This window comes from Zophobas morio, unplaced genomic scaffold (genome assembly GCF_036711695.1).
Source record: "Zophobas morio isolate AGI-343-1 ecotype UQ-CSIRO unplaced genomic scaffold, CSIRO_AGI_Zmor_V1 ptg000049l, whole genome shotgun sequence".
Classification (NCBI taxonomy): domain Eukaryota; kingdom Metazoa; phylum Arthropoda; class Insecta; order Coleoptera; family Tenebrionidae; genus Zophobas; species Zophobas morio.
This window is the reverse complement of record NW_026972154.1, coordinates 2,873,105-2,886,986: the sequence shown is the minus strand read 5'-3', so window position 1 is coordinate 2,886,986 and position 13,882 is coordinate 2,873,105. Positions and strand designations below refer to the sequence as shown.

Here is a 13,882-nt window from a genome sequence, read left to right as displayed (position 1 = left end):
CCTGCCGAGTTGGGCACTGCCATAACGTTTTGTTTTTTGCGGAAAAGCGAGGGTCGCAGAGGATCGTTGCTGTATTCTGAAAAAATGAATGCGTGAATGTAATTGTTACACGCGCTTGTCTTATCAAGGTAAGTGTCTATAATTAAGTCCATTTATGGACTTCAGGTGCTCCGCTTTTCAAGGCTGTGATAGCCGGACCGGTTAACAGTGTAGTGTCGGAGAAAGTTGTTGACGGTTGAAATTAGTGTGTGTGTTGTGAGTAGTGTCATTGTCATAATCATAATAGAGTAAGCATCCCAGACAAACAGCGATTGCTTCCCTTGACCCCGATACGATAAACTTACTTGCGGCATAATGACGCGAACAAGTCTGATTTTTTTCTTCGGGATTTTATTTAAAAGTGGGGGGGTTAATTACGACTGGATTCTTTCTAGATGGAAAAACGAACAGTAGTTGGTGTCATGGGGGTTATTACCGCCATTTTCCTCGCGATTATTGGGCTTGTGGTCTATCCGGGCGTAAATGGTGAACCCAAAGAGCTTCAATTGTTACATGTGGTATTGTGACAATAAAGAAATAGTTATGTATGCATTGTGAGTTAATGGTTTTTAGATTTTGCGACACGGGGCAAGGACGCCGGCTGATACATATCCTAACGATCCTTACATCAATGAGACTTTGTTCCCAGTGGGGTGGGGGCAACTGACCAACGTAAGTAGCAAATTATTATCCAAAAATTTAACAATAGTACACAACATATGCTGCTGTTTCCTCTCATAACGACGATCACTTGGGTGAAATCTTGATAAAAAATTATTCACAATTGTAAAAAGAGAGAAACAAACATTTTTGCCTAAGCCCACGTCAACATTAACAATTGCATACGTTTATGAGTAGTATAAATGGATTAAAATTTAATTCAGCGTCAGATGTAGGTTGTTCTCCAAGGCCGAGATTTAGGGAAATACCCAAGCAGATAGGTACTTGTTTTTCATATCTTTATGAATTTAAATAATAATTACAAAAAGCAGACATTAAAGTCGACAGGTTTTCTGTTACACGTTTTAAGCTACATAAATAATAGTTGGAGTCACTGACCGCAAATCTCAACCTCTCTCATGAAATTGTCGATTTTTCAAGAGCTGCGAATTCACAATACTCAGAACGTTGTGTATCCAGTAAAATTTTATGACCTTATTATGTGGGGTTGGACCACAACAGCAAGGTTACTGATAACGCAAAATAAATAAAAACACAATAACAATTTAATCATTACGGTTACCTACCATCTTATACTTCTAAAGTATACATGAATCACAATATATTTACAAGGTGTCATTACGGTCAATTAGCAACAATCATTTGAGCTGTGAATGACACAAGTACCAATTCAAAACATTCCCATTGTTACCAATACTCAAAAAAAACGAAAGTGTTCTTTCACCATGAACTCACAGATAAGTTGTGAACGTCAATTAGTCCTAACTACAGCCACAACCCGCACTCATATTCCTGGGGCTTACTTCCATTCCTGCAAAGGACGCGTCGACTAGGTTTGTAAATCCGGTCTTGTCGATAAACATTCACATGAAAATGGCAACGCATGCTATCTTCAATTAAATTTTGTATGATGATAATCAACTGATCAACTCCTCGTTGTGTTGTTTTTTGACTCTTGGTTGGTGTTCTCATCGTTTTCTTGCGTCTTGAGAAGTTTATTTCATCTTCTCTATTCCTTTTCTGCTAACATCTGATGTGTCACTCCCCTTTTTGCTCATTTTTTAAGTCGAAGTTCTGCTAATACCGGGTAACTATTAATAAATTGAAGCAAATTTTTGTTTTGGCAATTCTGAATTATTGATGACATCCATGCTAGTACGTCAGTTCACAGTTGTCAATTTTGGCATGAGCACGCCTAAGAAACGTGTTGATTGAATAATAATCTACTGTATCTGGATCAACGTTGGGCAAATAAATTATTATTATTATCTCGTTAGGTATTGATCTTTCAACTGTGTTTTCGTTTTGGTATGATTGATGTGGGAGGATTGACAGAAACCCAGATATTTGTATGTATCATTTCATTTCATTCTTGGGCTTCGATTATTTCGTTATTCTGGGTGTGGTACTTGGTGTTGGACGCCTTTTCTGATTGCTTGGGTCTTACATTTCTCAATACCAAAAGACATACCAATATCACCGGAAAATTGTTCAGTCAGATTTAATAGTGGGGTGCCCACTGGAAACGAGAACCTAGGTATTTCAGTCAAGTAATGAGTAAAAGAGCTAGAGAGAATTATTAAGTAAGTACAATGTCTTAAAATATAAAGTGTCTGCACTGTAGATAATATAATATAATATACTATACCTAAATATAATATTTCGATACAGTAGCTCCCATCCTGACATACTTTTTAGAAATTAAAGATATTGAAAAATTGTTAAGTGCTTATTAAAATCATACAGAAAATGCAGTCCAAAGAAGAAGAAACAATAGGTAGTTCAAACAACAGGTACTATGCAAATGCTATAGCATTGCTTTCAGGTTGATAAGACTGGCTATGGTGATTATTAATGACTCACAATTTTTTTTAAAGGTGTAAGGACACAGGAAGTCGAGGAGTGATAACACGGGCTGATAATATAATTAAAACGCAGCAAAACAGTTCCCTGAATTGAGTATTCGCGATAAAATTAAGTAGTCTTTTCCTGGACGATTTTTAAATTCTCAGTAGTGAATTTAATTCGTGCTTAATAACAGTACCTACGATTAAATTTTAGGTTAGAATTCGACGATTATACAAGCCCTAACAACTAAATATTGGGACGACAAAAAATTTTTATAAAAAAATCACCAAACTTTTTAACAAAAATGTAATTTATTTTAGATAATTAAAATTTTAAAATTAATTCATTTTTTAAAACTGTTAATGTTTACAGCACAACAAAAACTGATTTCTAATTCAAACAGTGCCATAAAACTCTAAAAAAACGTAACATTTTGTGACACGTAAATATTGGGACAGCAAATTCAGTAACTGGTCACATCTCCTTTTGTCTTAATAACTGCAGGAATTTTTGCCATCATACTGTCAACTAATTTTCTGCAATACACAGGAGTTGTTACCGTATCCTACATTCGCTAAATTTCCTGTAGAGGATTGACGATCGCTTGTCATGGATGATTTCCTAAATATTTTTTTATTTCAGGCCATATCGTCTCTACTAGATTAGGATCTGGGCTATTCGATGGTCAGGGCAAACATTTATATTATTATTCTTTGTAATAAGTGTTGTAGGTGTGTAACTTGAAGCATCATCCTGTTGAAAAATATAAATATCAACAGGATAGACTGCTTCAGTAATTGTTAATATTTTTTTACAAAGTTTCTTAATATTTGTTTGCATTTGTAATTTCCCTTCCATGAAAGTTGTTAACTGGTCTTTAAATTCCGTTAATAGACATGCACCCCCAAACCATTTTCCGCTTGCAAACTTGACTGTTTGTTTGAGATAATCCATATTAAAATTCTTTTTTTATTTCAATAATTCTTTTTCGACTATTATCTCACCCACACATCAAATTTGGACTCAACGTTAGATATTACTTTTCTCCAATTTTTATTTTGGCCATATTAACATATTTTTCTTGTGGGCAGTTTTTAATTGTGGTTTTACTTTAGCGGACTTTAGCCTAAAATACAATGTAAAAACCAAGGCCTGATTTGTGTATCCATTCGCGACAATATTGTCTTGAAAACTTTAGTTGGTTATCGCTATTCCAGCAAGTAGTAATTTCTATTGAAGTACTCCGTCGTCCACTTTTATAAATTTTCATCAGTTGTCGTTGATCACGCGGCTTCACAAGTGGTGGCCTACCGGGAATCTTACCTTTTATTCCTATGGTACCTCTGTCTGCGTAATATTTTACGACGTTTCCCATCGACGACTAAGCTATTTGGAACAAATCGTCACTTTTTCTTGTCGATTTTCCCCTGCAGTACTGCGAAATTATTATTTTCAGAACTTTTACTAAAACTAGCCCACCGCTACCTATTTTTCTAAATAAAACCAACACTAGCATGAAATGCTAGGATTCCTATAAGAATGGCAGCATTTACCAGCTACTACGTTTGTATTTCGATGGTATACGTAGCAAATTTTCTCGGGTGTCCCAACATTTAAATGTCAGCAAAAATGACACATTTTTTATTTAGGTGACAATTTTTGCGCTCTAAGAAAATTTATTAATTTGCAAAATACTTCACTCTCTGCCAAAATAGATGCCCATGCAAAATTTGCATTTAATTCAAACGAATTGAATGATATCAAAAATATACAGGGTGACTGGGGTATATTGTGCCAGATTTTAAAGGGTTACAATATGCATTATTTTGATTCTAAAAGCCTAATAACATTTTGGTCTAAAACGTATGGTTAAGTCAGAACTTTATGTGTCTCCACCGTTTGAGAACCACTGTACTATGTAATATTAAATTTTACTAAGTAGAAAAAATTAAATACTACTGTTAGTAATTTTATTTATTTTTAAACACCTTATTAAAGCAAATGCTCAAAATGAGCTCCATTCATTCTCACACAAGCATTGGCACGACGAATCCATTGCTCCTGCACTCGTTGGAGCATTTCCGGGTCCCCGCGAATGATATTGGTGGCTTCATGGATTCGTTGTCTGAGGTGATCTTCTGTTCTGATCTCTTCTGTATAAACCAACGACTTCATGTGGCCCCAAAAGAAAAAATCTAGCGGATTCAAATCGGGAGATCTGGCAGGCCAATGCTGAGCCCCACCTCGCCCGATCCATTTTTCAGGGAATTGTACATTTAAAAACTGTCGTACCAGACGGCTAAAATGAGGTGGCGCCCCATCATGTAGAAACCACATACTTTCCCGGATATGTAGCGGCACTTCTTCCAACAATTCCTGTAAATTTCTTCTTAAAAATCGCCAATAAATGGCACCCGTTAACCGCGGGGGTAGTTCAAAAGGTCCTATAAGATAATTGTTTACAATACCGGCCCATAGATTAATTGAAAACTCCTGCTGAAAACGGGTTTGTCTTATGGCATGCGGATTTTCATCTGCCCAAACGTGAACGTTGTGATAATTAAAAATTCCCCGACGCGTAAATCCTGCCTCGTCTGAGGCCAAAATAATACGAGGAAAGTCTGGATTTTCTTCTACCTTTCGTAGAAACCAACTACAAAATGCAAAACGGGGTTGATAATCAGCTGGAGATAGAGCTTGTACACGCTGAACATGGTATGGATATAACAACTGTTCTCGTAGTGTTCTCCAAATGGTCCATTGAGACACATTAAATCGTTTGGCAAGGCATCTTGTACTAATTCCAGGATCATCATGTACAACATCCAACACCTCTTCTTCAATCTTGACAATTCGCTGAGGGCGTTGTGGACCTCGTTCGACTCTTCTAGGTAACAAGGATCCCGTTTCTTGGAGTCGCTGGTGCAGATCTTGAAACATTCTTCTTGAGGGTAACCGTCGGTGAGGGAAACGAGTGCCATACAAACGCACTGCCACACGGGCTACTCCGCGTGCCTCTCCATAAATTAAATGAATGTCCGCTAATTCTCTAAGTGAATACCCATTGACATCCATCTTAAATTTATTAAAACATGTTCACAGATACTTTGACAAATTGTCAAACAGAAGTATTATTTTATTATTGAATTTATTGTCATGGTTTCTAATAAAACAACTGTAAAAATTTCAATATATCAGGTGAATTCCAGCGGCTTTCAACCGGTGGGCTATGAAATTTGTGTATTCTATAACTCTTTTGGAATAAGTCTGAGCTGTAAATGTTATTAAGGTTTTTTACTCAAAATAATGCAAACTATCACCCCTTAAAATCTGTCACAATAAACCCCAGTCAGGCTGTATATCGGATTTTTTTGAGAAATTGTCTGTGTCCCAATATTTAGTTGTTAGGGCTCGTATTCTGTGAGGTCCTACTACTAATAAATATTAATTAGAACATTGTAGTAGGTACTTGTACAACAAACCTGATAGCAGTGTTGTTAAAACTACTTTCAAATAAGTAGTTAACTTCAACTACAACTACTTTGTATCAAATGTATTTAACTACATTTCAACTATACGTTCAATAAAAAGAAGTTGACTACATAGTTAGAGTAGTTAAAAAGTAGTTAAATAATTTTTTACTTTCTGTGTAAGGTAACGCCCCTGACTTCTATGCAAGACCTGCGTCTTTTGTGCAGATGGCGCGATAAATCCCGCCAGCTCGACAACGAACCGCGCCCTCCGCTTCCGCTACGTGTTTCTGTGTTATTTAACCTCAATTTTATTTAAATGTTCAATTTCTATGACTTTGATATTGAACTACAACTGAACAAGTGTCAGAGTTTCAAAAAGAGCGATAGACAACACTTAAATTCGCCATATACTCGTGAAATTTTAAACAGCAAAGAATTCTTATCTGAGATTAAGATTGGACATCAGACAATTATATAATAGAAGCATTAATCAACAAAATATTTACAAAACAGAAACTAGCAAAGATTTATAAAAAGCATCTGGTGTGAAGTAAAACTTGTGCAGACAAAAATTACGTGAGGTTTGGAACTGCAGAGAATGAAAATTTACGTTCAATTTAAATTATACAACAAAGAAAAATACTGACGTTAAAATTGTGATATAAAGAAAAATTGCATGAGGTGAAAAATTACAAAGCTAACAAAATTACATGAGTTTAATATTTTATGTCCAAAGAATTTACATGATGTTAAATTATGCCTTGATCCAGTCTGGCAGTGTATTTTAAATTTTTGAATAAAAATGGTGGAATTAAAATTTAATTTAGTAAAATTTATTTCAAAAATTTATAAAATATTTTCCATAGAAAATCAGATATTTGAGAAGGAAATTGAATTTCTTCAAATTTCTGTTGAGACGTAATCAAAATTTAAAATCCAGCATACGTAGGATTCAAAATAATTGACCACAATTCAGACAGATTTCACCAGTTTAATTTGCCTTGTTTTCTTATTAGTCTACATAATATTCTTTGAACAACACGATACTCAAAAACATGTTTTTATATTCTTGTAAAGAAATAAGTACTGTGCAGTTAAGCTCCGCCCCCTTGCTTCACGACGAAAAAAAAATCATCACGATTGAGATAGGGTGGGTGGGCGGGGTTTATATTTTGCCTTGTTTTCTTAGTATACATAATATTCTATTTATTTTAATCTCTAAACTTCTTTTCAGAACATGAAACTTAAAGCATGTTTAAAATGGAAAATTTGTATAAGGAAATATCGATTTTGAAATTAAGCTCCTCCCCATAATTGCAAAATCCATATTTCTTTGTAAAAATGTACCATTTTAACCATGTTTTAAGTTTCTTGTTGTGAAAAGATGGCTATGTACCTATATTAAGTCAAAAAAACGCAAAATATAATATGTTATAATGTAACACTTAAGTATTAGCATCAAGAAACTTATTCATAATTAGACAAACAAAGGGTGTTATCCTGACCCAGTGAACTTCATGAAATTTCCTAGCAAATGATTTATCAAAATAAATTCCTGATTGTTAAATTGTGTTAGCACTAGTTAACGATTAAACTCCTAACATGAACTGTGAATTTACAAACAATAAAACGAATTTACACCTGTTAGTGTCGGTCGAAAATTCACATATTTCCACTCGGAAAAAAACGCAAGAATTAGCTCCGCGTGTTGGGGAAACTGTGGCGTTAACGTGCACATGGTTGCCTATGTTTACCGATTTTTTCATTGATTTTTTTTTTAATTCAAATTATTCAAATGCGATTTCGCGCCGCTGTTAGTTTTTTTAGGTACCTGTCCTTATTACCTGTTACTTTTGCAGCAACAAATTACCTGCTCTTTTTTAAACCCAATAAAATTTAGAAAAGACTGTTCAAGAATGTAATTAAAATGTAGTTAAAAATTTACCAAAATTGTAGTTGAAATACATTTTAACTACTTATAGTTAACTATTTAACAACACTGCCTGATAGGTAGTTGGGACATATTCCCCCAGGGTATCAGCCTTCTATCATTTGATCGCTATACTAAACATCAGTTTCTACCCAGGTTAACATGCTTTGTAGCATATAATTTTGATTTATCTATCAACTATTCATTAACGATAATCGACACTTTGGCATTTTAAACTTGTTTGTGCAGCATCATGGTTACCTCACTTTACTAATTAAGGCTGCAGTTCTCCATTATTTAAATTGAATATTATGCAATTATCAAGTGCGGTATTATTTAGGGCATTGAGAAATGCACGATGGTGTGATTTTTGAAAGGTTCCTTACGATGTATAAGTTATTTAGCAATGAATAATTTTATTCAAAAACATAGGCACGAAATTATGAAAGATTCTTACATTAGTGGTAATAAGAATCAAGCTTGTGTGGATAAACAGTTTCGTGTAAGTAAAGTCAGGGGCACATTACATAATATTATCCTTACCCATCATCTATGGAATTAATGTGGCGTTTCTTAATGCAAGCGTCATAGTCATACACGTTATGTAAGAGATATTTCTATTGAAGTGTCTCTTTCGCAACGTTATAAAACAAATAGGAAATCAATACATTCATGTACCATGAACTTGACAACTATTTCAAAATAATGTTCTTTATTAGCCGGCATTTTTCAACTTTCGGCCTCCTTTTCCTTTCTTTGAAGTGGAAACAGTGTAGAGTGATGATTTTTTTATTCTTTGTGTCATTTTTATTTGTGTGTTTCTCTAGCATGGAAAGCTGGACATGTACAACCTTGGTAAATTCCTCCGCCAGCGCTACGACAAATTCCTGGGCCCTCACTACTCCCCGGACGAGTACTACACCCAATCCACAGACGTAGATCGTACCAAAACCAGCCTCCAAGCAATCAACGCCGGCTTATGGCCGCCCGAAACCGACCAAAAATGGGGCCCGCTAGCCTGGCAACCAATCCCAGTGCATTCCGAACCCCTATCACAAGACCACGTGAGTCTAAAAAAAATCACCCAATACCGTAACCACCCTAAATCCAACAGTTACTACTAGTACGAAAACCATGCGCCCAGTACCACCTCGAACTCGAACGCGTCATGAAAACACCCGAAATCCAAACCAAACTAAAACAACACGAAGACTTATTCCGAGAAATAAGCGACGTCACTGGTAAAACAGTGACGAATTTTGACGACGTCCAAGATGTCTACAGCACCCTCAGAGCTGAAGTGAGTATTAAATGTCATTAACGACGTTACTAAGATTGTTTTATGCAGGAAGGCTACGATTTAGTACTGCCTGAGTTCATCAAACCGTACTACCCCGAAAAGATGGTTCCGCCTACTATTTTCAGCTTCGTATTGAACGCTTACAGCGACAAACTTAAGCGGCTTAAGGGTGGAGTTTTGCTCAAGAAGCTCATCTCTGATTGGAGGAGCAAAGCCGACGGGACGATTAAGCCGCCTCAACGCAAAGCGTTCTTGTACGGGGGCCACGACTCCACTATAGTTAATATTTTACGGACACTCGACGTGTGGGACCCGCAGTTGCCCGACTATGGAATAACGATTTTACTGGAGTTTTCTACAGATAAAGCCACTAATACACACGGCTTGGAAATTTTTCTGCGCAACTCCACCACTAGGGAACCTTATAGATTAACAGTACCAGGCTGTGACGAATTTTGCCCACTAGATAATTTAGTTAAATTGACCGCGAATGTTGTACCTGACGACTGGGAAGCGGAGTGTAGGTCGGATGATCCAGACTTCGTGCCGCCCCCACCGGGCGGGCCATGAACTTTTAAACAATTTTTAAGAATTTATTTTATTAAAAAAAAATAATAAATAAAATAATTATCACATTAACAACTAGTCGGCGCTAGTGTGGGTAATTGTGGGGCGAAGAGAATGTGGGCTCGGGATTTAACGAAATAAACGAGTAGGAGGGCTAGAATAAAAACCATTGATCCTACGGCTATGGTCATATTTTCGTGGGCGGCGGACGGTTTGAGGAAGACCCTCAGTTTAATGTCGCCCCAGATGGATTCAGTCCAAGTACTGTACTGGCCAGAGGACCAGTCATAACCTACACAAGTTTTATTATTTTTTTATTCTTGAGTCCGGCTCTGGCGAACTTACCGTCAATTATGAACGCTGGACTCACGGCCTCTGTGAAATTCATCGTGATACGATAGCACATGGTCGTATTAAGGTCGTCCAAACTGCGGGACATGTTGTAGTAACGTAGGGCCTGTAAAGTTTGTATCATAACGCGTGTAACATTTATAGAAAACTCGACTCTGATTGGTTCATTCAAGGTCAATTTTGACTGCGCATGTCAGAACGCGCTACTGCGATTACAACAAAAGTGAGGTTATGTCAACGCACTAAAACTAGTTGGTACTTACGTAATTCTTTGGTTCATTGGTACAGTTTCTATTACCTGGTCCTGTAACGTCCCCAGTTACCCACCCCAAAGTCAAACCAATCAAAGTAGTGATGAAATTGGGGGCCACTTCGACACCAATGTACAACGATATTGGTTGCGTATTCAACTCCTGGAACAACCCTTTCAGACAAACCCCACGTTCTCAAACCCACTCACCAATTTTTGTATTGCTTGATGAACTCGACAGTTTGCGTTCTCCAAATAACAATGAAACAACTCATCGATAAATTGTAAATCGGCTACGTCTTCAGGACCTTGGTAACTCTTAGCAGTAATTTCCAAATACAAGCTTTTAGCAAGCATCGTAGCCACTTTCTGTACATGTGTTTGAATATTGTCACTTTGAGAAATATCATCTTTGGTCAAATTCAGGTACTTGTAATGCAAATTACTGGCATTATCGTACACGGAATTATAAAACGGGTTCAAAAACGGACCCCTATGATCTGCTAGCACTAAACTAGGAAGGTTAGTTCGGTTTTTCAAAAACGTGTGTACCGACGCCGGCGGCAAACTGTCTTCAGCTTCGTCAAAACTCAAATCCCCTTTATTCGTACGCAACTTCAAAAGAAAATCTTTAAGTTTAGTTCCACTCAAGTAGTGAGCGACGACAGTCTCAGTTTTGTTGAGTTGACTCAACTCTATGAATAAGTCAATGTCGTCCATTCTAATTTCTGGTAGGAACTCCTTGGACTTGGTAGGAAAATTCCCCTTTAGCAACTCATACACGAACCTCTGCGACCCGATATAATCGTACGTTTCTCCATTAAAAACCACAAACAACACATTTTTCGTGAAATTCTCATCAGTTGGCAGAATTGTCTTCAAATACTTCGCAGTGGCTAACAACGCCACTAAACCCGTAACCGGAGAAATCGCCCCCTCGGTCTTATCAAACATGGAAGTCGCATCCATCCGTGCCGCCACCACAATGTAACCAACATCCCTAATGGGCTCCGTCAAGTTGGGTCCCCTCACCAGCGGAAACAGCGACGCCCACGCATTATTGTCGCCCAACGGGTCACAAAATTTCACAGGGTTCAAGTTCGTGATCATATTCGACCGTCGAATACACGTCGAACTGTTCGTGGCCGCATACATGAACGAAGTCAACTGCAGCGAACACAAACTCCTGTCTCTTTGCGTACTAAACGAGTGGTTGTTGTATTTGTCGAAACACTCCTTGGCAAACTTGATGGTTTCCTCGTTTTCGACGAAAAACACCGGGAATGGAATGTCTTGGTAGAGTAAACCTGTCCCGTGCGGGTTCCACACGCTGCTGGCTTTGCAAGTACCCTTGAGACTTGATTCTGGGTTGGGGCATTGCTGCTCGTGGGTGAAATAATCGGGGTTTTCGTCACCCGCGTAGAGTAGGACTCCGGATATTTTTGACGACTGTTTCAAGCGGTTGACGTTGCTCATTGTGAAGAGGTTCGTGGGGATCACGGGAACGTAAGGGGGCGCAGTGCCATTCTTGAGGATGAAGTCAAGGTCTGACTGGCTTCTACAGTAGTGGATGACGCCCGTGGAACCACCCCTTTTAGCTACAAGTGGGGTTAGAACAAGGGGGCTGCGAGACAATTTACTTACATGTGCACCCGATTTGATGAGTGGCATTCAGGCGGCGAAAACAAGCCTTCGAGGCGTCAATGTTTTCATACATTTTGTCTTTCGTTCGGATTGCATTTACTAGAAATTAAAATAAAAATTAAACATAACCTCACTTTTTTCGAAAATGTTTTTTGTTTCACATAAACGATTTAGCGGACGCAATTGGTTAATAATTCACTTGCTTACCGTTTATAGCTACGTATAGTAACACAATCGTTAACAAAAATACTGGTTTTAGAGTAAAATCCATGATTCATTGAGTTATGTTTATCTGTCACTTCATTATCGCGTTCACTGGTGCCAACCCAACGACACGAAAATGAACGAAAATCACTAGTCTTTAAACAAACTGGAAAATTTATTACTACTTGAATACACTTAGGACTATATACACAGACTAGATTACGACAGCCCCTCCTGGAACGACAGTGTTTTGCCCCCTTGAATATCCTCCTGCATGTCGGTGGCTATTTTTCGGTACTTGGCTGCAAGTTCTGGATTTTTCTCCACCCCTATTGAAAATTAATGTTTATAGACAGTTTTAAAACCGAAACTATACGAACCATCGCCTTTCGCATACATTTGGCTTAAATTAGCACAGCTGTACATATTCCCCAACTCACACCCCTTCAAAGCAAACTGAAACGCCTTTTTCATATCTGTGGCCACTAAAACCTCAGGTTTGGCGTCTTTTTCAGACTTATCCTGGTGCCTTTTGACCCCCGCAATGTACATCCCTGATAAGTAGTAACAAGCGTTGCTGTGTTCAGCCAGACATGATTTTTCCAGTAGCGACATACCCTTAAACCACTATTAGTAATTCTATTTTCACGTAATTAAATTAACATACTTTAATGGGGTTTTGCGCAATCCCCTGTTGCTCGTTTCTGGTGATTAAAAGCAAGCCCTGGTGGAAGCACGACGTGGGGTCCCCCAACTCACATCCCTTATCGAAATAACTATAAGCTGCCTTAAAGTCCGACTTCTGCGAGCCTTTGCCGAGCAGGGCGTAGGTGGCATATTTTGAACAGCTTTTGGCGTATTTATAGTCATCACAGGTGTTTTTGTACACAATGCCTGCTTTTTCGTAGTTCTTGTCTATGGATTCTAAATAATCAGCCAGGAGGTGACACACTGCGGATTAGAACGATGTTAATGCTAAACCTACAGGTAATTGATTTTGCGTTATTTTGTAAAATATCGATTTGGAAAGTGAGGTTATGTCAATACCTTCCGGTTTTTTTTCGCTGTAGCAACCAAATCGGTATTCTATGCCTAAATTTTTTATGAACTCTTTAACTTCGCCCTCGTCTTTAAAATCGTAGGCCATTTTTACGCAAAATAAATAAAATTTTGGTCACGAGAAACGAGGTGATGGTTTGAACTATTTCGGGTCAGGTGAACTACGCCTGTGAATAGTAAATCTACTCATATACATATGAACTTGAAATATTGGATACTGGGATAATGTTTAATAATGGTTGCAATATTGAAAGGGTCAGATTCATGCTTTAGTCATTCTTTTGTATTCATTTAAACCACAAGGTCACTATATTGAAAATATAAAATTGAGGTTAATTCACTTACCTTCAGGTCTTTTCTCTCGATAACACCCAATCCTGTACTTAATCCCAAGACTCTTAACAAATTCCTTTGTCTCCGGTTCATTATAATCCATAACGACACATTACAAGTAATTTTGTTAAAAAAAACCGCATGTACAAACTGACGTTAGACCTACCTTGTGACACCTACATTGGCCTACCGCATTTTTTAAG

At 37.6% G+C, this 13,882-nt stretch overlaps 3 protein-coding genes across 5 annotated transcripts; 1 reads left to right on the top strand and 2 right to left on the bottom strand.

Moving 5' to 3' along the window:
- The first annotated feature begins 38 nt into the window (after positions 1-38).
- Positions 39-9,913, top strand: LOC135142620 (testicular acid phosphatase homolog). 2 transcript variants are annotated; one of them, XM_064074361.1, is made up of 6 exons: positions 39-128; positions 435-557; positions 613-711; positions 8,799-9,035; positions 9,086-9,271; positions 9,320-9,913. In XM_064074361.1, exons 2-6 carry the CDS (start codon positions 435-437, stop codon positions 9,839-9,841), a joined length of 1,167 nt encoding a protein of 388 aa, XP_063930431.1. In that variant the 5' UTR covers positions 39-128; the 3' UTR covers positions 9,842-9,913. The 2 variants fall into 2 exon arrangements, with proteins under 2 accessions (XP_063930431.1, XP_063930430.1); XM_064074360.1 differs by lacking the exon at positions 39-128 and adding an exon at positions 145-287.
- LOC135142618 (nicastrin) lies at positions 9,844-12,411 on the bottom strand. The gene is made up of 6 exons (XM_064074358.1): positions 12,291-12,411; positions 12,084-12,182; positions 10,650-12,037; positions 10,453-10,602; positions 10,184-10,295; positions 9,844-10,130 (listed from the first exon to the last, which is right to left on the bottom strand). The coding sequence occupies exons 1-6, from the start codon at positions 12,352-12,354 to the stop codon at positions 9,907-9,909; spliced, it is 2,037 nt and encodes a 678-aa protein (XP_063930428.1). The 5' UTR covers positions 12,355-12,411; the 3' UTR covers positions 9,844-9,906.
- Positions 12,412-12,443: 32 nt separating this feature from the next.
- LOC135142622 (cytochrome c oxidase assembly factor 7 homolog) lies at positions 12,444-13,860 on the bottom strand. 2 transcript variants are annotated; one of them, XM_064074365.1, is made up of 4 exons: positions 13,692-13,860; positions 12,955-13,238; positions 12,668-12,905; positions 12,444-12,616 (listed from the first exon to the last, which is right to left on the bottom strand). In XM_064074365.1, exons 1-4 carry the CDS (start codon positions 13,780-13,782, stop codon positions 12,507-12,509), a joined length of 723 nt encoding a protein of 240 aa, XP_063930435.1. In that variant the 5' UTR covers positions 13,783-13,860; the 3' UTR covers positions 12,444-12,506. The 2 variants fall into 2 exon arrangements, with proteins under 2 accessions (XP_063930435.1, XP_063930434.1); XM_064074364.1 differs by lacking the exon at positions 13,692-13,860 and adding an exon at positions 13,335-13,525.
- Between the last annotated feature and the right edge of the window lie 22 nt (positions 13,861-13,882).

Excerpts from the sequence above, each read along its gene's own strand:
- LOC135142620 (XM_064074361.1), top strand. The coding sequence starts at position 435 with ATGGAAAAACGAACAGTAGTTGGTGTCATGGGGGTTATTACCGCCATT. Across the intron at positions 712-8,798 it reads GGTGGGGGCAACTGACCAAC|CATGGAAAGCTGGACATGTA; the intron begins GTAAGTAGCAAA and ends GTGTTTCTCTAG. Across the intron at positions 9,036-9,085 it reads AACCCCTATCACAAGACCAC|TTACTACTAGTACGAAAACC; the intron begins GTGAGTCTAAAA and ends TAAATCCAACAG.
- LOC135142618 (XM_064074358.1), bottom strand. The coding sequence starts at position 12,354 with ATGGATTTTACTCTAAAACCAGTATTTTTGTTAACGATTGTGTTACTA. Across the intron at positions 12,183-12,290 it reads ACTATACGTAGCTATAAACG|TAAATGCAATCCGAACGAAA; the intron begins GTAAGCAAGTGA and ends TTTAATTTCTAG. Across the intron at positions 10,296-10,452 it reads CCAATGAACCAAAGAATTAC|GCCCTACGTTACTACAACAT; the intron begins GTAAGTACCAAC and ends CAAACTTTACAG.
- LOC135142622 (XM_064074364.1), bottom strand. The coding sequence starts at position 13,434 with ATGGCCTACGATTTTAAAGACGAGGGCGAAGTTAAAGAGTTCATAAAA. Across the intron at positions 12,906-12,954 it reads TTGCGCAAAACCCCATTAAA|GGTATGTCGCTACTGGAAAA; the intron begins GTATGTTAATTT and ends TAGTGGTTTAAG. Across the intron at positions 12,617-12,667 it reads AATGTATGCGAAAGGCGATG|GGGTGGAGAAAAATCCAGAA; the intron begins GTTCGTATAGTT and ends AATTTTCAATAG.